Here is a 20,533-nt window from a genome sequence, read left to right as displayed (position 1 = left end):
TCATTTACAGAACAACCAAAAAAAAAATTAAAAACCACCCCGTCATAATTAATTAGTTATAAGAAGATGTGTTTGTAATCAAGAGATTAGGGTTTGATTGTTGCTGTGTGGAAATGTGTTTACTGAATTAAGACATTAAAACAGTTATTAATGAGCTTCTTTTTACTGCAGCTGCATCGCCATAGGAGCAATCTTTGGGCTGTAGCTCCACAGTGGTTGATTGGGTGATTCTTGACCATAATGTCACCAGTAAAGGTATATGAACTAAACCAAAATGAGGAGTCTAGTGGAGGAGAAATCCTACAGTCTCACAAGAGCACCAGAACAAGATTCAGCAGAGCTGCTGTGAGGGGATCCATTGAGTGATGATGGGTTTTTGTTCAGTCAGCTGTAAAAGTAATAAATTAAATTTTTGTTTTGGACGCATCTGATCTGCACACTGGGGTTCCAATCCGCTCCGTTTTTTTAATGCTTAAATGACATTTGGATATTGGGATTTGTTCAGATAGTGATGTGACTCATCCTCTTTCAAAACTCATGAAAAGTTTCCATGTTAGAAACTTCATACATTACACGCTAGAATAGATTAGAAGTAGCGTCCCAAAAAATGCAGGACATACAGGTAGGTTCAGTGAAAGCTTGTAGGCCAAAGATTATATCACAGCTTTTCATCACAACGTGGCAGTGGGTGGAATTTTCCTTGATGCTTTTTCAAAAAGCAACCATCTTCCCAATGGCTGTGGCCATACATTTATATGTCTCACTCTCCTTTCCATCCTTCACATCACCCTTCCTCTTTCATCTGACTTAGTGCTTTTGCTTCCAGATTGACCCGGCCCTCCTCCAGCAGACCTTACAACAAGGCGGCCTCCTCTCTCAACCCCTGAGCGTTGACACTGGCCTCGTCTCCCACTCCGGCGGCCAGCTCATGTCCACAGCCGACCCCTCAGTGTCCGCCAATGTCGTCATCCACCCACTAACCAGCCTGGCTCTGCAGCCCTCCACCATCACGCCTGCTCAGGTCACGATGGCCAGCCTCTCTGAGCAGGATGCTACAGGTATGTGTGGCAGCTTCGGCTCAGAAAAATAACAAGACGCTCTCTGATATGAGTTGAATAACAAATCTATGCAATCCTGTGGATTGAGCAGGTTCTCAGGACCTAAGCCATGTCATGGGCAGCTCTGGGTTGGTCACCGGAGGCACCAGCGGTCAGGAGCTCACCTTGACCATCAACAGCTCCAGCCTGACGCAAGCCCTCACCCAGGTTCAGGCCCAGGCCTCAGCTTCTGGTTCCAGCGCTGCAGCAGGAAATCCTCAGGAGATCACACTCACCATATCAGGTGTGGATCACTACAATGCAGGTCTATCAGGAGAAAAAAAAAAAAAGCTGTATACTGTACACACTAACATTGTCTTTTCACATGTGCCTAATATCAATAACACAAAGATGAAATAAAAATTCCCTCAAGGTCCTGGAACACATTTATTGATTACCTCACTCAGGCGAACACGTATACCGGTAAAGAAAAAAGCAGACGCAATAATAACTCACAGCCCATAGATTGATTTTGAAGCGGCCTCACAAATCAAGATAAAAAGCCTCAGTAATAGAGGTTTTGAGTGATACATCCTCTTGACAATCCAGTTTCTTTTTCTGTACATCATCTCCAGCACGAAGTACCCCCCCTCTAAACTGGGTGTATGGTACGTTGAGCCCCCTTAAGCCAAGATAGATCATGCCCGACTGCATGACTGGAGCAATTTGAGTGTTTTATCTGGGAACTTCTTGGACTCTCATTCAGCTTTGTGATAAAATTATTGAACTGCTCTTCAGATCCTTTAGACTAAGGCAATAGATATTGTTATATTGTTATATAAACCCTTATTTTTGTTTGCCTTTCTCTTAAAAATGGATGGAGATGTTCAGTGGAGTGTTTCTAGCAATTGATTTTTTCTTTCACTAGAGACACTGGAAAATAACTGAGCATAGAGCCCAGTGAATGGCTTTCAAGCAAACTGTCATTTTCAGCATCTTACCATCCTTCGAAAATTCAGAACTGTAGATAGTTTCTTGAATTCTTGAATAAAATTGGCTTTCCCCCATACTTTTACAGGTCAGGATCTGCTCCCACAGCATAGCCATGCTAATGGTGCTGAGCTGAACGGCAGCATCAGGCTGGCATCACCACTCAACAGCCAGCCTACCAGCGCAACCCTGACTATTACCAATGACCACCTCCTACCTCAGAGCCCGGCCAACACTGGAATAGCAGGTTAGGACTGGCATAGAAATATGTGTGTTTTTGTGTGACTACTTCTGTCCTGTGGTGTTTGCAGAAATAACTTTCAGAGGGGCCCATCAGTCAGACTTAGACAGTGAAAAGTTATTTTGTAACCTTAGTTTTCAATACTGTGGGTATCTCAGCTCTGATGAGATTAGTCAGTATGCCACAGCCAAATCTGGTCTGGCAGGACAAATTTTGCTCACACAGCAGGTTTCATGGGTTCCATAAGGTGCTGCAGCTCCAAGAGCACTCCACGAGTTGAAAATTATGCTCCTTCTTATCATAACTTTTATATTAAAAAATGTTACAGACTTTGTGTTACTGTTTTCTCTCTTTTCCTGGCTTTGTACTCACTGCCAGCTATGTAGGAGCTTCCCTCCTGTTCTGCTACCTGCAGTATTTTAGCATGCATTTACATACAAACACAGTTTCACACAGTAACTACAGTACTTCCTCAAGGAGAGGTCAATTCACCTTTCTTCTCAGGTTTGCCAGACATCACTCACTCTTTATTCAGATCAGACTCTATGATAAGAGGACGAGATGGATCAGTTTGTGACTGTAAGCAAATACATCTCACTCCCTTTTTTACTGAAATGGAGAATCCTGCTACTCCCCAGAGGGTTTATTACAGCTGTCTCACAACTGTAGACATACAGTATACATACAAATTGTGAATAGGTAATGTACCGGTTCTCATTAGTGAATGTACGGGTGATAGATGCGACTGTGTAGCAGCTCAGATTGGGCAGAAATCTCTTCCCAGCCTCCCTCATACTCACTCCATGGCTAAGCACATGATTAACCAATGAGAAACCTGTCCATCCTCGTCCTTCTCTTCTTCTCTCCCTCTCACTTGTTGACCACTAGTTAGTGCTTCATCATTGAACTCCATTTTCCTCCAGAACAGAACACCTCATCTGTGGCCTTTTAATGGTGCTAAAGCTCTGATTTCTGAGTGGAAAATTAAGCAACTAGTGTTTACACTTGTGAGGAGTAGGCTGTAATTAGTAATTAAAACTTGGCGTTGTTATTGGTGTTGCTTTCCAAAAGAACACAAGTGATTATAATTTTGCATGTTGTGCCTAATGTAACATAACTGTGTGTAGTGTTTTATCCAAAATAATTAAAAACTAAGTGTAAAGCTGAAATTATGCTTGCAATTGGTGTAGGGATTTGGTACATGAGTCGCAGGTTTAGTGAGTGCATTTCACAGTTATCCAATTTAATTTATTTACCATCTGCTAGAATGATATATTTGCATTCGACAAAAACGCACAAAAGGCTTCTAAGAAATTCATGGTTACAAAAAAAAAAAAACCACCTCACTTTTTTGGTCAACTTTTTCACACACAGCTTCACTGTGAGTTTTATACATGCACACAAAAGCCCTCTGTGACCTGCATCAAGCCACCATTAGTAACCTGCTCCACTCACTCATAACACCACTTGACTCAGGGCCACCACTCCAAGCCAATAGTGTGGCAACAAAGCCGGCTGTTGCGCAGATATCACCACAATAATCCACTTGAGCAGAACCGATTACCTTGCCTGCCATTTGAGGGAATGAGCATGCACACGAAGTGGGAGGTCCTTGTGCGTACTGCTGTAAGCCACTGCTCAGGCCCAGTCTCACCCTCTCGCTGGTTTGAACAACACTCAATGGATCACATTGTCAGAAGGACTGAGCTCTCTCTAATGTGACTGAACACAAAGCTTGTTCTGTCCAGCAGGTATGACAGGTAAAGAGCAAAGAATAGAGATTACCAAATCAGCAGTAATCTGTAGCTACTTCAAATATGAAGGATACATGACAGGTGAAAAAGTGTTTGAGACTCCCGAGAGTACAAGTGAGAGCTGAATTACTTTAAAGGTTCAAAAGGACCCTCCCTCGCCCCCAGCACCAGTGATAGATCCCAGAACTAACGTATTGATGGAGAAGCTCAAACACCCTCTCGATCAATGCCCTTTTTCATGAAATGGCATGATGAGGTGTGTGCCCTCCACTATGGAGTCATCAAAGTGTATGTGTGAAGCTGAAATAGCTGCCAGATAGATTTTCAAGGTTTAACAGGGCTTGTCCAGGTCCACACATCTCACAGAAATGTTAATTGACACCAAATGTCAGATCATGTGGTGATCAAGTGAATGCTGCTCTGGCACACCAAATGGACTGTTTACTCCGTCTGTCCGACTTGTTTACTTTAGCTTTGCATGTCAAGCTTTCCATTCTTGCACACAAAATATGCTGTGTACTGTGATGGCAGATTTATCACTCAAATTTAGAAGACATTTTTGAAACAATGGGTTCTCTATTTCACACAGTTGAGTAGGCTTGTTATTTTTTAGCCAGGGTTTGTCAATTTTGTAATGTTACTGCAGATTTTAGCTAGCTAGCTAGCTAATTAACACTAACTCTGTAACCTCTTTACAATACCTGTTCAAGGCCAGAATATCACGCTGTTATGCCGCCTCGCCATGCTGTATATAAGGTGCGATCGCAGAATAGGGGAACAGAGTGGTCTTGCCTTTAATCCGCCATGTGAGGAAGTAAAAGCGCTGAAACGGTGACTCACTCCACTCAGTGTCACTGCTCCAGTCTGTCCTGTGCAGTCTATGGGACGGGATCATGGGCGTGACGTTTTATTGACGTGTTATGGGTGTGACCTACTGTGGGAGATTTAAAAAGTATCTGTTAGCAGTTAGCGGCTAACTTAAAGAAGAACAGCAGCGACTGTAAATGTCTGAAAATTGGTAAAAAAACCAATGAGGTCTGGGAGCTCCTACCCTCCGAGCAGAGGACCAGATCAACTGCCATATAACAGGGACGGTAAATGATTGTTACTGACACATTGATGTCATTGTTGTTGTTTAGACAGTGTTGCAGATGTTATATGTCACACTAGAGGCCAACCTGTCCATGCCTATGTCAAGAGGATGTACATGTAATTTGGAAACTCTAGTCACTGAATAACTGTGCAGACCAATCCGTGATCAGAAAGCAAAGTTTAAGTTTAAGTTTATTTACTTTATTAACCCCCTGAGGGGAAATTCAATGTTTTCACTCTTGCTTGTCAATTACACACAGGTCCGAAAGACACACACATGCACAAACAGGACCTATACATGTACAAATTGGAGAGATGTCAGAGTGAGGGGGCTGCCCTTGGTGAGGCGCCCGAGCGGTTGGGGGGTTCGGTGCCTTGCTCAAGTACACCTCGGCAGTGCCCAGGAGATGAACTGGCACCTCTCCAGCCACCAGTCCACGCTCCATATTTTGGTCCGGATGGGGACTCGAACAGGCGACCCTCCGGTTCCCAACCCACGTCCCTATGGACTGAGCTACTGCCGCCCAAAGGGCAAATGTGATTTGTTTTGATAGAGATGGCTTCCTGATTGTTCTGTTTACTGGATTGCTTGTCACCTAGAAGCCTAATCAGATTTCCGGTCTCATCACTCTCTTCATTATCCTCCCCTCTCAACTCAAGTGGAAAACATTCCCACTGCTTCACCGAGACACCGAGAGCATCTCTGCTTTTCTTGATTAGACTGAGGTATTCCAGTCACTTTGTATGGTAATATGGTTCAACCTGCGCTTTGACTGATAAACTGTACTGGGCCCGTGTTGGCCTTTTTGTGAGAATCAAATATTGTGTGGTGTTACTCACTGCTATTATAATGGAGGTTCCTACCTGACCAAAATAGTGAATATGTCAATATTATTTTTCTTAATCAGGGAGCAAAGCACTAAAAGGGTTTTTTAGCTGGCTGACAGCAGTCACTTCATCAAATACAGCTACACATTTTGTGGCCATCACAGCAATCCATGCCCTGCAACCACTGGTCCATATTTCACATTGAGGCCTGTAACCATAGCAACCACTCTGGTGCACCATTGGAGGACTTTATTCAACAACTTAATCTGAATCTGAATGAAACCATCTGTCATTCTAAGAAGGATTCGTTTCATTAGTAAAAGGCTGTAAATGGAGAGTTTTATTGTCAAATTAGGTTCTTAATGGAGTTCCAGAAACGCTCTTTTGAAGGGAAGAAAAAAAGTATTGCTGGAGCATCGCAACTTTTAGGCAAATTTGCATTTGCTTAATAGAAAAAATATTTTAACTGCTGGCAGTGCAATTCATAAATCTTTTCAATTGCATTTCTGGTTAATTTGGCAAAATGCACAATTACTAGTGATGACAGCAAGTGTGGTTTAACACAACAGATCCAAGAATTTATGGGGGCAGCAAACACACATTTGAGCAGCTACTTTTTCAGAAATACAACAGGACAGAAAAGGTGTATGTTTTTACAGTGGAGTGAAACATTCTTACATTGTTCTGATAAAGGACTCAATATGACCTGTTTCCTCCATGCCATAAACAACCATGACTTCTTCTCGCCTGCAGCTTTTCATCCAACTGTGGCTGCTGTTTCTTGTTTTGTTACTCCCTGCAATATTTAAAACTGATCGGCTATTACACAATGCTGCTGTTTTAAAATAAAAGCCACCCATGTTCTTGCTAGTTTAATGCTACCTCTCAGCCCGCTGAGATTCCTCAAGTGGAGCAGCCTTTTCTTGCTTCAAGTTGAGCAGCTTTTTTTGTCAGTCAGTGTGAAGTGTACTTCTGGGGACATTTTGGTCCCAAGATTAAGCTGCAAAGTGAGCGCTCCTCACTTTCAGCTGCTCTCCGGTACAGGCAGCCGTAGACCCAGACCCAAGAAGAGTCTGAGTGAGACAAGGCTGCTTGTATGAAGACAGGCTTTGCCCAGTCATGCTCTGAGATGGCTTTATCCTCTGCCTCCTTTGTAGAGGTGGTGAATTTACAGGTGACAACAACTTAGTAAGATACAGTCTCTGGCTTTTGTTTGATATCTAGTGTTGGCAAAAAATTGTTTCACATCTAGCATTTTCAGCACGCATTAGCTTGGAACGCTGACTGGACTTGTTCACTACATTACGTTAATGTTGCTGTCACCCTGAACGTCCTTCTGAAACCTGTTCATATTTTCAAACTCTATATTGAACAGCCAAATCTGATTCTGCTGACATAATTCTGAGTCGGGTACAGCCCTAGCATTATAGTTTGTGTTTCACTCTAACCTTGTGCTTTATCTCTCACCTGTCAGTCTCCAGCCTGCCACCTAGCACCACCCTGTCACATACTGCTGCATCACAGAGCTTAGTGATGTCACCAGGAGGCGTGGCCAGTGATGACAGCGTTACACTGACTTTGGCAGATGCTCAGGGAATGCTGGATGGTGTTACTCTAAACATCAATACACAGGTAAAGAAACCAAGAACCAAGAACAATACACACAGTGACACACTTAGCTTTAGAGGCCATCAATCGCCATTATATGACATCATGACTAATTTAAATTCAGCTTCTAAAATGTATTTCTCAACACTGTCTGACTCTGGAATGGAAATTTTATTATTATTACACATTTAATGATCAAACCTGACATCATCCAGTCTTTCAGCTGCCTAACCAGGGTATCTTTGGATCTTTAGGGTCAGACATTTCCCGCAGTGCTGAATGACCCCGGACAGTCAGCAAGCTCAGGCCAGCAGGTCATACTGGTCAGCCACCATTCCCAATCCACAAACGGAGCATCTGACAATGGATACAACGTGAGTGTATTTGTCTTGTGTGTGTGTATGGTCTGCTATCTAAGATATCCGAGGAAGGGAACTGTCAAATTTGAGTTTGACAGAGGTTTTTACATTGATGGATTCAGCAAATGCTTAAAATGGCAGCACTCTAATCCATTGTGATGGATTACGTATCTCAAGCAAACACTGCCAACATGAATAGTAATCAGGGGCTGCCTGGAAGATATAAGAACACATTTATCAATCTCAGAAAACTTTAGGGTAACATTATGTATTGCGGGCGTAAGTACTCTATAAAAAATGTAAAATATTTTACTGCAGTGCTTGTGTAGGTGTGAGCATTTGTGAGTAATTGTGATTACTCACTGATCTTTGTGTGCGATCCAGATTGCTGACGACAGCCATAAGGGTGGGAAGGATGGCCAGATGGAGGCTGATAATCGTAACCAGTGTTACTACTGTAATCAGGTGTGCCAGAATGCCAACACACTGCGACGCCACTGTAGACAGGCTCACGGCAAGGACCGCTGTCATGTCTGCAGTCTCTGTAACAAGGCCTTTAAGCGAGCTACACACCTGAAGGTAAGAACTTGCGTAAAAACAGTAAACTCAGATGATGAACAGCTTTGAATTTAAGCTACTGAAGGCTTATATTTAATGATGATATCAATCCAGCTTCATCTCTATAAACACACTGCACACTCATTTAAGGTTTAGCATTGTGTGGGAATGAATGAAACAGATGAATAAACTCTCCAGCTTTTATAAAAACAATAAATCAACTCTCACGACTTAAATCTTCTTTTTAGTCATCAGCACCTCCACCTCATACTGGCGAATGAGTGCCGTTTCACTATTTGAAGCAAAAATAAGAGTAATTCAGCAAATAGCATTTCAAGCAAAGGATCCAAAACTGTCACTCTCAACAACAAAACAAAACACTTAAACTGAGAGGTGCTTTGCAGCTGAATCAGGAAGAGGAGCATGTGTGCTTCTCTTTTTAGATGATGCTTTTCATGTGGTTGAGACACTCGAGCACATAAATGCCGGGGCTCTCAGATGAGGAGGAAAGAGGAGGATACGGCTTGATACACCAGCTCTTTCCCCACCATATGTTATATTTCTAAGCAAAGGCCTTTGGATGGAGGACTAAAGCTGCCATTACAATAAATAAATAAATAAATAAATGGATATCTTTTTATGTCTTTATCTATTCTATTTTTGTGCATATTTATTAATTTTCAAATAATCTGTACATGTATGCGATAATTTAGGCTTTTATTTCTACATTTCTTTCTTTATTATTTCATTTATTTATTAAGTAGTTTATTTATTTATTTATTATAAAGGAAGCCTTAGTCCTCTATACCATTGTGCCACCGGCTTTTACTTTTGTAAATGTGCCTCAGCATGCTGAGCTGTAATTATCTTTCATAAAAAGTAATGAAATGAAGAAATGATTGTTGATCTTGACGAAGGCCTGAGGTTTAAAACGTCATCTGAATAAAAGATAAAAGCATATGGAGACAGACTGCACGACACTTTATTCCTGTTTTCAAGCATACTTGCAGTGATTAGCACCTCAATACATCCCCTGGTGCGCTTTCCCTTTTCTATATTTCATAAGAGTAAAGACATTGAGATTAAGTGGGTGTCACAGTGAGAGTGACTGAGCTCCATCCTGTTTAGGTCCCCAAGCTGCTCATTAGTCTTCACAGAGAACTCCAATGCTGATTTTAGATCTTTTAAAAAGTCCCAAAGATGAGAGAGATAAATTGGTAGTGCTGTTAGTTTCATTTTGTTGGCCTTTGGATAATAATATTACCATTTAGTTATAACAAGACAACCCAAAAGCATGACTTTATAATTTAGAAACATGAAAAGACATTTAATGATAGAGTTGTAGAAGTATTTTCTGCTCAGGGGTTAGTGAGCATCAGGAGACTCACACAGAGAGGGAAAATATGTATTTGTTCTCCCGTGACCTTGATAGCCAGATGAATGAAGGGGATTTGGTGTATCAGCCTACTTTGATGAATTACATCATATCCGTTGTCTCTTTTCCACAATTACCTGGTTATTTAAAATTACCATCCAGCTCATTTTGTCCATGACACACGCACACGTACTGAGACATGCATACATTAAAGCTGTATGTTAAGAAACCCCTACGTTGTAATGACATTTTTAAAGGACGGTTATGATTGATACCGATGTGCCTTATGCTAAGCTAAGCTAAGCTAACCAGCTGCTGCTGCATTAGTGTCGATCTTCTCTTCTGATTTTCCGAAAGACAGCAATTTCACAAAATGTTTAAGTGCTGCTTGAAAGTGAGCACCCTGACATGCATGTTTTATTGTGAGCATGGTGAGGGATGTACTGGGTGCTAGCTACTTTGTTAGTTTTGCTTGTGTTTGAAAGTTAACTTTTATTTTTTATAAAAGTTGTAAGGTTTTTCCCAAACTTTTCACCGAGGCACTTTTAATAACTGCTGTCTCCATAATGAGCCCAAACATCCTCTAGGCATTCTTATCTCCTTATAAACTTGATGCAGCTACAGCATAAGAATTTTTGCCGCCAGCAGTCTTTTTATGCCATTGTTTCCATTTACCTTCCTGCATGCCCTTCTGCTTTGTGTCACCAATTACTTGTCTCCAATACAGCTCAGTACTGACATCGGTATTCAGAGTACATGTCACTGCTCTTTCAGTCCTGCCTAAATTTCATAATTCTGATGCGCCGCTGTGAACCAAGAACTGCTGTATCAGAATGATTTTCTCATTAAAAATTGAAAGACAAGAATGAGTAGTATGGGAGTCAGCATATCAGGCCGCTGTCAGATTCCCATTTTGAGGAGTTGATGAGAAAGATGATCACCCATAGAATATTAATGGGTTCAGACTTTATCTTCTTTCAAGTGTTTTACTTAGGAAGGCCATGCCGATGCCACTGCCACTTGACTGCTTGAATTTAATAATTGATGTATCGATAACCAACCAGGGTTCAAATCCCAGGGTGAGGGAGCCCTTCTGTGCGGAGTTTGCATGTTCTCCCTGTGTCAGTGGAGGTTTTCTCCAGGTACTCCGGCTTCCCCCCATAGTCTGAAGACATGCAGGTTATTTGGTGACTCCAAAATTCCCATAGGTGTGAATGGTTGTCTGTCTCTGTGTGTCAGCCCTGTGATAGTCTAGCTTCCTGTCCAGGGTGTACCCCGCCTCTCGCCCAGTGTCGTGTTGGTCACACCCCCATGTGTGTTACATCACTAGAAAGCCCAGGATGCCCTTTGCACAATACATCAGGACTCTGACTGCATGCATGGTGTTTAAAATGAAGGCCTCAGTGTCATGTCCCCCACACAGGACAAATATGAATTGCCGTGTCTCAGGAGAATGTAAATCAGTCATCAGAAAGCACATATAGATAATAATCAGCTTTAAAGGGATAAAGCCCAAAATTGATCATTTAAAATAAGCATTTAGTCAAATTGACCCATGTCTCATTTCATTTTTCAACTCATTGCATCAGCACTCCACCCAGTAACAGAGCACATTATTTAACAACCATACACCCAAAAAAAAAAAACTCAAATCAAGTCTCTGCCCAGGCAAAATGACAGACACCTCTGTTCCAGCAACATTCCAGTAGAGTGACTTTGTGTGCTAAACTGTAAACTGTATAATGAAGTTTTGGATCTGTCTACAGGAACATGAACGAGTGCATCAGCCAGGCCCGTCGCCCAGCTCTCAGAAACCCAGAGTCTTCAATTGCTCCTCCTGCGAAAAGGCCTTTGCCAAGCGAAGCCAGCTGGAGAGACACAACCGAACACACACAGGTAAGAGGATTATGAAACAAGTTTGTGTAGTGCTAGTCACAACAAAAAACACTGTCATAACTACCCAGGTCCTGGCTTGTTATGGATATATTTAAGGACGGCATTTCAGAATTTAGTTTCCAACAGAAATGTGCAACATCATGAATCTGTGAAATTTAGCAAAGTTGTGTGAATGAAGAGAAACATCTGAGCGCCATGGAAACATGTAGCTCACACCTACAGAATGTTTAAGACTGCTGTGTGCATACGTTTGTATCACAGGTGTATGTTACGTATACTGTTTGTCAGAAATTCCACAGTGAATTACAACATTGGTTTTTTTTTTATTCGTTTATTTTTTTAGCAGGGACCATGTACAGAGAACATTGGACTCAACAGAGTAAAGATGCACTGCACCAGATTATAGCTTTTTAGCTAGTTTCCATCTGCAGTCCATTAACATGATCAAGATTAAGTGTTTAACTGACGGGCATCAGGGCAACAGCTGTTCACCAAAATAACAGACCTAATTGTCACAAAGATTCCATGATGTACAGTTCCTCAGTATTATTTCTTGTAGTAACTGCAGTTAGCAGTAAATACAAGTGAAATGTGCCCAAGTCATCAAAGAGTCCTGATACAGACCTGAAAAAAGAACCAAAACAAGAAAAACAGGATGCTACTCAGACACTGTGATAATCATCAGCTTACCCTGTCAGACTCACCAATTCATACATCCATACACACACACAGCTAATAAGCAGCTAAATGCTCTGAATGCCTCATCGCTTTGTGAAATCCTAAGCACTCAGACATACTCATCAGCCTTCAATGCACATAACAGTTCTGTTGGACTATTACCATTTGAATACACTCATTTGAATACTGTTAAGACAGGTTTTCTGTCTTTTTTAACTCAGCAACATTGAAAAAAGTTACAAGGACAAGGACACTCTCCTGACGTTTGTATTTCTCTCCTGTTCAGGGGTATTGCATTAAAATTCAAAGAGGCACAGTTACAAAAAATTCCTCGCAGCAAAGGTCCAAACCTCACATTGAATAATCATCCTGTAGCCAACCCCTATGTTTCCATTTCATTTAAAAAAAACTGTCAGTTTTTAAAGTAGCATAACATACAGATGCATAGACCTTGTATGGCGCTTGTATATAAAACAAATAGCTTTCTTAACCATAAGTAAAATTAGTCCTAGCATAATGAACTTAAAGGGGAACAGCATCCATTTTCAAAATTCATACATGTCATTCCTATTGTCTAACAGTGTCTAAAAATTTATGGAGCAGCTCCAGACTTTATACCCTATGACATCACACCAAGTTTTAGACTTCCTTGTCTGGTTTCTGGCTGTGAGAGGAAGTAGCCAATGTTCACACAAATTGGTTAAACTTTCCCAGGCCTTTGAAATAACATATTGTAATTTGTAATTTACGTGGTGCTGCACTTTAAAGCCTGTATTTCAAGTAAAAGAGGACAGTCTCTTCCTGAATAAGATAATTTAAATAATTTTTGAACAATTATTTCCATTTCCTGTCCTATAGAGAGAAAAGGGCTGGTGACTGCCCTGCCACTTTCTCAGTCTTGGCTTGAATGGAGTTAGTGTCATTCTCATTAACATTGGTGAGCCTGGAGCAATACTTGGTTTTAATAATGTTAGTAGCAAACAAAGCTGACTCACAGCTGTGAGTCGATCCAAACATGGTCAAGGTGTGTTGTGTTTCTTTGGTTAGACCAGAGAAAACAATCTCACACACAGTCTACAGCCATTGACCTCCTCCAGCCTCCTGACCCCCATCACTAGAACCAAGCACTGAACCTTGGGGGACCGAGCCTTCGCCACCGCTGCCCCAACCCTCTGGAACTCCCTCCCACTCAACACCAGAAATGCAGACTCCCTACAGACTTTCAAATTACTGTTAAAAACCCATCTGTTCAACTGGCATTTCCCTAGTTTTCAACAGTCATTTTTCATTTTTAACTTATTATCATTTTTATTTTTCAGCACTGTAAAGTGTCTTTGAGTGTCTTGAAAATCACTATATAAATCTGATGTATTATTATTATTATTATTATTATTATCAAAGCAGCAGGGTCAGTTGCTTCATGCTCCATGTTGTTATCTCTTTTACACTGTTGTTCTCTCTGCTGAGCTGTCTACGCATGCTAAACAATCAATTTAACTTGCTCAGTTGAGTGAAGCTTATGCTGTATTAACTGGATTAGCTGCGAGCACAGTCTATAGCTGCGACTGTCAGGAAAAAGAACGACGCACTGTAAAGATAATTATTATTTATTCTCATTAATTTAATTTATTTACAATAGGTCAAGAGTCCAGATAGAACCGTCAGTCCGTTCACATACGGACTGCAGTGCACCATTTGGTGATGCCTGTCTAGATTTACAGTTAAAAGCACTTACATAATATGACAGATTTGACAAGGAAAAGTGACTCTAGTTATGCAGCCTAAGATTCTGTCTTCGAATAGGAAGTATCAGAGGAGTGTGTGAACAATGCCGCTGTCATCACAGCCGCTTGTCTGCATGTACACAAGTTTAACAATAGTGGTTGGTTCATTTACGAGTGATACTGACACAAGTTCCTTTTGTTTTATCAACACCATGTATGAAACATGAAATGGCAAAGCAAAACACAACACAGGCGCTTGTGTGTGTGCGTGGGAATTTGTGGGAGACCACTGACATATTTGTATTTCCTTAAAAGAATAAATAACATTCAAATAGTGTATATTCATAAGACCATTTTTGGGGGCTCATGGAATGTGTGGCTTGAACCTGGAATAATCTGCGGCTCTGTTTGTTTTCATGCAGGCGAGCGGCCGTTCAAGTGCAATCAGTGCGACAAGGCTTTCAACCAGAAGAGCGCTCTGCAGGTCCACACGGTCAAACACACTGGAAAGAAGCCCTTCAAGTGTGAGGTGTGCAGCATCAGGTTCACCCAGAAGAGCAACATGAAACACCACATGAAGAGATCCCACGGCTACGGTGAGCAGCTGACGTGGCGTCACACCAGTGCACACACAAACCCAACTGAAAACTCTTAGGTGTACAGCCAGCTGTTCATGCAGCTGGGCAGCAAAAGATAGTAATCATCTCTCCCCTGTCTCTCTGTCAACTTACTTCACTGAGTACTTCCAACAATATCAGTGTGCATTGGCACTTTATAATGAAGTCCTTTTTTCCATCTTGTGGTGTTTGTGCAGGTGTGTGTGTGTGTGTGTTTATGGCTCTCATGGTCTCACACACTCCACATAACTTATATAATAAACACATTTACAAGGCCCTGCACATTAAGTGTCCCTGAGTGCTTCAGACTGCTGACAGCCAGTGCTGGCCTTCCCCAGTGGAACGTTAACTCTCTATCACTCTCTCAACTTTTCACTTGATGATCCCTCTCATTATCTGCACAGAACGAGCCTCATGCCAGCGCTCAGTCGCCCCCACACTCACCACTAATGTGCATGCACACACACGCCCCCGTCTCACACTCTCTCAGAACAAGCTGTCAGACCAGCTTCCTCTTTGATATTTCTAGATGCTTATACTGAATGTTAAGTCGTTAATTCATCCTGACAGCCTGGGGTAGGGTTTAGGTTGTGGCTCCCCTTTGGTTAACCTTGGCCCAAGAGTGCAACACACACACTGTTTGACCAGAGTCTTCACTTACTCTAAAGCCTGGCAGGCACCTACTAAATATTAGGAGGAGGAGAACAGTGCTGACAGATCTGTTGTACTTATTCAGCACTTCCACTCAGGTTCCCCCAGCTGGGTAGGTGGAGATATTTTAAAAAGCAATGTCTGAAACATTGGCATCTGTTTTGTTGGTGGGAATCTAAAAAGTTAGGGCACACTGAATTCACTTTGTCAGGTTTTACTGTGGTCACGCAATTCCTGAAAGGCCTGTTAAAATCAAAACATATGTTTCCAGGTTGGATATTGTTGTTTGTAAATAAAAAAAATGTTAAACTTGTGCAAAATTCATTCAGGCTTAAATACAACTTTGATGTGGTTATGTGGTTGCCCAGACACAAACCAGCTGTGTAGAATTTGAACAGCAAATTGCTGTTTGGATGTGAGATCTGACACATGGAGAGTACAGACCTCACTGTCCAAACTCCCAGATGCGACAGCAAACAGAAGTTGGATTGAAAAGACAGCCACCGGCTTGTCTTTGTTATGGAAGCATGGCTTCTAACTGATGCAGCCATGCAAAGACTTTCATAGACATGTTTTCACTAGAGAAGCAGGAAGCCTCTGACGGAACAAGTGTCCAAGGTAGACTTTCGATGCTAGAAGAAAGTGTTCAGTTTAAGGCGGGGTCTTTTAAATTATGTCTGATCTGTGTTTGGGATTGTATATACATAGGCCTGTAATGAGAACTACTTGGTGGATGATATATTGTCCCAGAAATAATTGTGATGAATTTTTTATTGTCATTTTAAGATGGTTTTATGCCAGTGCAATCTTTTAAAGAGCAATGAACCCAATTCAGACACTGGGGTTGGAAAAACTACTTTTAGCCCCAACGCTATCTTAACCTCACCTGGTTCAATGATGGGGTGTGTGTGTGTGTGTGTGCGTGTGTGTGTGTGTGTGTGTGTACTTGTACATGCATATGCTACACAGTGAGGACCAAAAACATATTTTAGCAACAGAGTGAGGACATTCTTGCAAAGTGAGGACATTTTGGCCAGTCCTCACTTTTTCAAATGCCTGTTTGAGGGCTGAGACTTGGTTTTAGGGTTCAGGTTAGGTTGGACGCTTCTTGCTTCACTTAATCCAAAAAGAGCACAGCTGAACTGTAAGATGCCAGTTTAGCATAAAATGTAATTGGAAGAAACTACTGCAGGTTAAGAGTTGTTCCTAGACTATATTTCCAAACTGAACTATATTTTGGCAAGAGTTCCTGGGAAATACCAGGATCTCATTCCCAGTTTTGTATCTATGACTGAACATGATAACAGACATGTTTATGATGTTAGAATAGCTTTACAGGTCAAATTAATCCTTGATATTTATTTCATTTATCTGCACTGAACAGAAATTGAAATGCGACACTTTAGGTTTTGCTCCCATTTTTACAGGTTTAAGTTGAAGATGTAAGACTTTTTCATGCACTCAATAGATATAATTTTCTCAAATTTTGGTTGCAAATTTGTTAAAATCTGTGTTGGTGAGCACTCCTTTTCCAATACAATCCATCCAGCTGACACGTGTGGTATATCAAGTCACTGATTTAAAAGCATCATTACTACACAGATGTTCCTTGCGATGGTCACATAAAAGGCCACTCTAAAATGTGCTAAAATGTACACAACACAATGCCACAGATGTTGCAAGTTGAAAGGGGCCGTGCCATTGGCATGCTGACTTTAGGACTGTCCACCAGAGCTGTTGCTTGTGAACTGAATGTTCATTTCACCACCATAAGCAGCCTCCAGTGTTGTTTCCCTAAATTTGGCAGTACATCCAACCAACCTCACACCGGTACAAGTTGGTTACGACAAGAAACTGCTGTTACACGACAAATATGCAGATCGTCTTTGACAATTTGTGCAGAAAATCTTTGGTTGTGCTAACCAGTTATTGCATGAGCTGTCAGAGTGGCTAGTCTCAGATGATCTTGCAGGTAAAGACGCTAGATGTGGAGGTCTTGTGCTGGTGTGGCTGCACCTGGTCTGTGGTTGTGTGGCCGGTTAGATGTACTGCCAAATAACGAAAACCACAGTGGAGACAGCTTATGATAGTGAAATGAACATTCAGTTCACGGTCAACAGCACTGGTGGACAGTCCTTAAGTCAGCATGCCAATGGAACGCTCTCTCAAAACATGCGACATCTGTGGCATTGTGTTGTGTGATCAAACTGCACCTTTTATTGTGAATCTGCCAAGGCACACGTGTGTAGTAATGATGCTGTTTAATCAGCATCTTGGTATGAATCACCTCTCATGTAGATGGATTGACCTGGAAAAGGAGAAGTGCTCACTAACACGGATTTTAACACATTTGCGACCAAAATTTGAGACATAAATCTACTGAGTGCATAAAAAAGTTTTAGGACTTCAAGTTAAGTCTGTGAAAAAAGGGAGCGAAAACAGAAGTGTTGGGTTAAAATTTTTGTTCAGTATACATTTGTCAGCATCACAGAGGAAGACTCTGATACAGTCACATCGCTTGTGAAAAATGCTGGAGGATTTCAAGGCGCACAGTCGGGCACTTGCAACTTAATGAATCTGTGGCTGAAGTGTTTCAGATATAGAGCAAAAATAAAGGGAGATAACTAAATGACTCCCACTATAAAACTCAATTTAGCATGTGGCCTGCAGCTGCAGAAAAAGCGTGTCTGAACCTCTCAGCCTGTGCCAAAGTGACTTATTGTTGTTTTGTGCTCAAGTTATTTTAAGATGAATGTACTCTGACGAATGGCTCATATCGTATTTCCAACTCACAACGAGCATATTCCACGTCTGTCAGCTCTTATTATATAGTTTGTGTAAGAGACGTGGCGTTTTCATAAAAGCAAGTAAGAATGTGAGATATTAAAACAAATGGTGGAGGAATGAGGAGAGGAAGATTGCTTTTTGAATAATGGTCTCATTTGCATGACAGCCACTGGCAAATTGAATCCAGAATCTGAGCTGCTGCTGCTGCTCTGTAAATGCATTTTAATGGGCTTTCCCTCTGGTTTACAAAGCGCTGTTATTACCTATCTCAAGGAGTGTTTAACTGCACGTCAGTCATGCAAACCAGCTTCTCACTGTTCATTTTCTCCCTCCAGGTCAGATCCAAGATGTGTCCCTGAGCCAGGATGAATCAGTGGCCCAGGTCGAGGTAACACCTGAACTTGACCTAGAGGTGGTTCCTGAATCATCCGGAGACTGGCACACTGTCTTCCCCTGACCACAAACCACACCGACCCCCAAGTCAGACAGCACTGTACAGTGTACCGAGCACTGATTGAGTTTTACATCTGCACAGAGAAGCTTCGCCAAACATTTTCCTCCTCTCAAAAAAGCTTATTTGGTTAGAAAAAGATTTGACTTTATAGATTTGCTCCACAGTATACCGAGGGCTTTTACCCCAGCAGCAGTCCCCTGCTGTTTATCCAAATTAGCAGTGAAGTAAGGGGAGTCTGGTTCCCTGTGATTGGCTTAATGACTTTTATCTGTTTTGCTACTGTCTGATTGTCATCAATACGATAACCTCCGGAGAGGTTTGGCTCGATAAACACAGGCATCCCAGAGAATTCTCCCGTCATCTCCAGGAGAAGCAGGTGCCTCTCATGCTGACCTTGTTGGAAACAAAGGAAACCGTATTCTGTGAAAGAGCTCCCCAGAGACGAGCGTCTTGTTCCTTCATTATTGTGCTCACAGGGACGTATGCAGAGCTGCAAACAACTGTACTGCTGTGACAGCTTCAGTAAAAATAACATAGAAAGCTTTTTTTCATGGGTCTACAAGACTTTTGTCACTTTTTTTTTTTTTTTTTACATATTTATACTGTACATATTTCATCTTGAAGTGACATGTCATTTGCAGTTCGTCACGTTTGTTTTAGTTAGAAAACAGTGCCCAGAGTAGTGTACCACAGGTTAGTGAAGAGTAGCACTTCCTGGATTTGATGCTGTACGAGTTTTTTGACTGAACATGTCAGCGTTGTGTTTCCTGTTGTCATATCATTTAGACTCGCAGCACAGACGTTTTGTTTCACTGTAGTTCACTCTGTAAATAGTGTAGTTAGATTGCGTATATTTTCTGATGAACCTCCAGAATGTGGAGGGCTGCAAATATGTAATTTGAGCATAATGTTGCATTTGTAATGAAGCAAAGCCACTGTACAGACGTAAGGCTTTTGTTTCCCCCTTTTTTTTGCAGTTGTATTTTCTATTGTCCATAATAAATTAAGAAGATTAAAGTAATTTTTCTACTAATTTAATCTTGCATTTGTTTTTATTGTTCCTTTTATTACCCCTCTCCCTAATAAACAAATAGTTTCACATTCTTATTAGAAAATTTATTTGCTTATTCACTTTCTCGCTGTGAGTTAGATGACACGATAAATACAAATCTCAGGTCCGTGTTAAAAGTACCTTGCAGAGTTCATGACCACTGGTAGTGCTATGAAACAGTGTTTTCATAAGGGGGGTCCCTGTTTTTTTTGTATCATGAAGACACATGCACATGCGTGAGAATGTGGGCGATAAAACATGCCTGCAGCGGGTTTCACGCTGTTTTACAAATTGACATCATCAGTAACACAACCGGGCATGTTCCAGTCAGAATATGATCTGAAATCGGGGAGAAATTTACATCATCAGTGAGTGCGACCAAGTTCACGTTTCCCTGATGTTAGCATGTAGCTACATGTAGCAGTTTGGGCTACAGAATGCAAACACTAGCAGTAGTGTCCCTGGAGCAGATGACCTTATAAAGAAATCGGCCACGAGCTGATGTCAGCTTGTAGCCAAAGTAGAGCTCTGATTGGGCCAAAAAAAAAAAAAAAAAAATCAGGCCTGACCCTACATGAACTCGCACAGTTTCTGTCCAAGCTCGACCCAAGCCTGACCCACAGTGGTAGTTCTTGGCCCAAGCCTGATTAAAAATCCGAACTTCTATTGTAAGAAAACATGTATTTAATAGTTAATATATTGTAATTTTTTTATATTAAAACATTTATTACAAGCTAAGGGCTGACATGTTTCCTCGCACCACTTCTCCTTCTCCTTATTTCAATAGTCTGTAGTCTCATGCATGACAGATTCAGCAGAGCGGGCTGCCAACA

The 20,533-nt window shown here is 41.5% G+C and overlaps 1 protein-coding gene across 1 annotated transcript in view; it reads left to right on the top strand.

The window, feature by feature from the left end:
- Positions 1 to 19,652, top strand: part of LOC126391882 (zinc finger protein 236-like) — a 65,391-nt gene extending 45,739 nt beyond the window's left edge. Inside the window, exons 24-32 of the mRNA XM_050046858.1 lie at positions 827 to 1,058; positions 1,150 to 1,341; positions 2,116 to 2,274; positions 7,417 to 7,574; positions 7,805 to 7,924; positions 8,294 to 8,488; positions 11,609 to 11,738; positions 14,563 to 14,736; positions 18,531 to 19,652. Of these exons, the coding sequence (XP_049902815.1) occupies positions 827 to 1,058; positions 1,150 to 1,341; positions 2,116 to 2,274; positions 7,417 to 7,574; positions 7,805 to 7,924; positions 8,294 to 8,488; positions 11,609 to 11,738; positions 14,563 to 14,736; positions 18,531 to 18,652 (1,482 nt within the window). The 3' untranslated portion in view covers positions 18,653 to 19,652. The remainder of the gene's footprint in view (positions 1 to 826; positions 1,059 to 1,149; positions 1,342 to 2,115; positions 2,275 to 7,416; positions 7,575 to 7,804; positions 7,925 to 8,293; positions 8,489 to 11,608; positions 11,739 to 14,562; positions 14,737 to 18,530) is intronic.
- Positions 19,653 to 20,533: the final 881 nt, after the last annotated feature.

The sequence above is a fragment of the Epinephelus moara genome, chromosome 6 (assembly GCF_006386435.1).
Source record: "Epinephelus moara isolate mb chromosome 6, YSFRI_EMoa_1.0, whole genome shotgun sequence".
In the NCBI taxonomy this organism is placed as follows: Eukaryota; Metazoa; Chordata; class Actinopteri; order Perciformes; family Serranidae; genus Epinephelus; species Epinephelus moara.
Note: the sequence above shows the minus strand (reverse complement) of the source record. Positions and strands in the feature narration are given on the sequence as shown.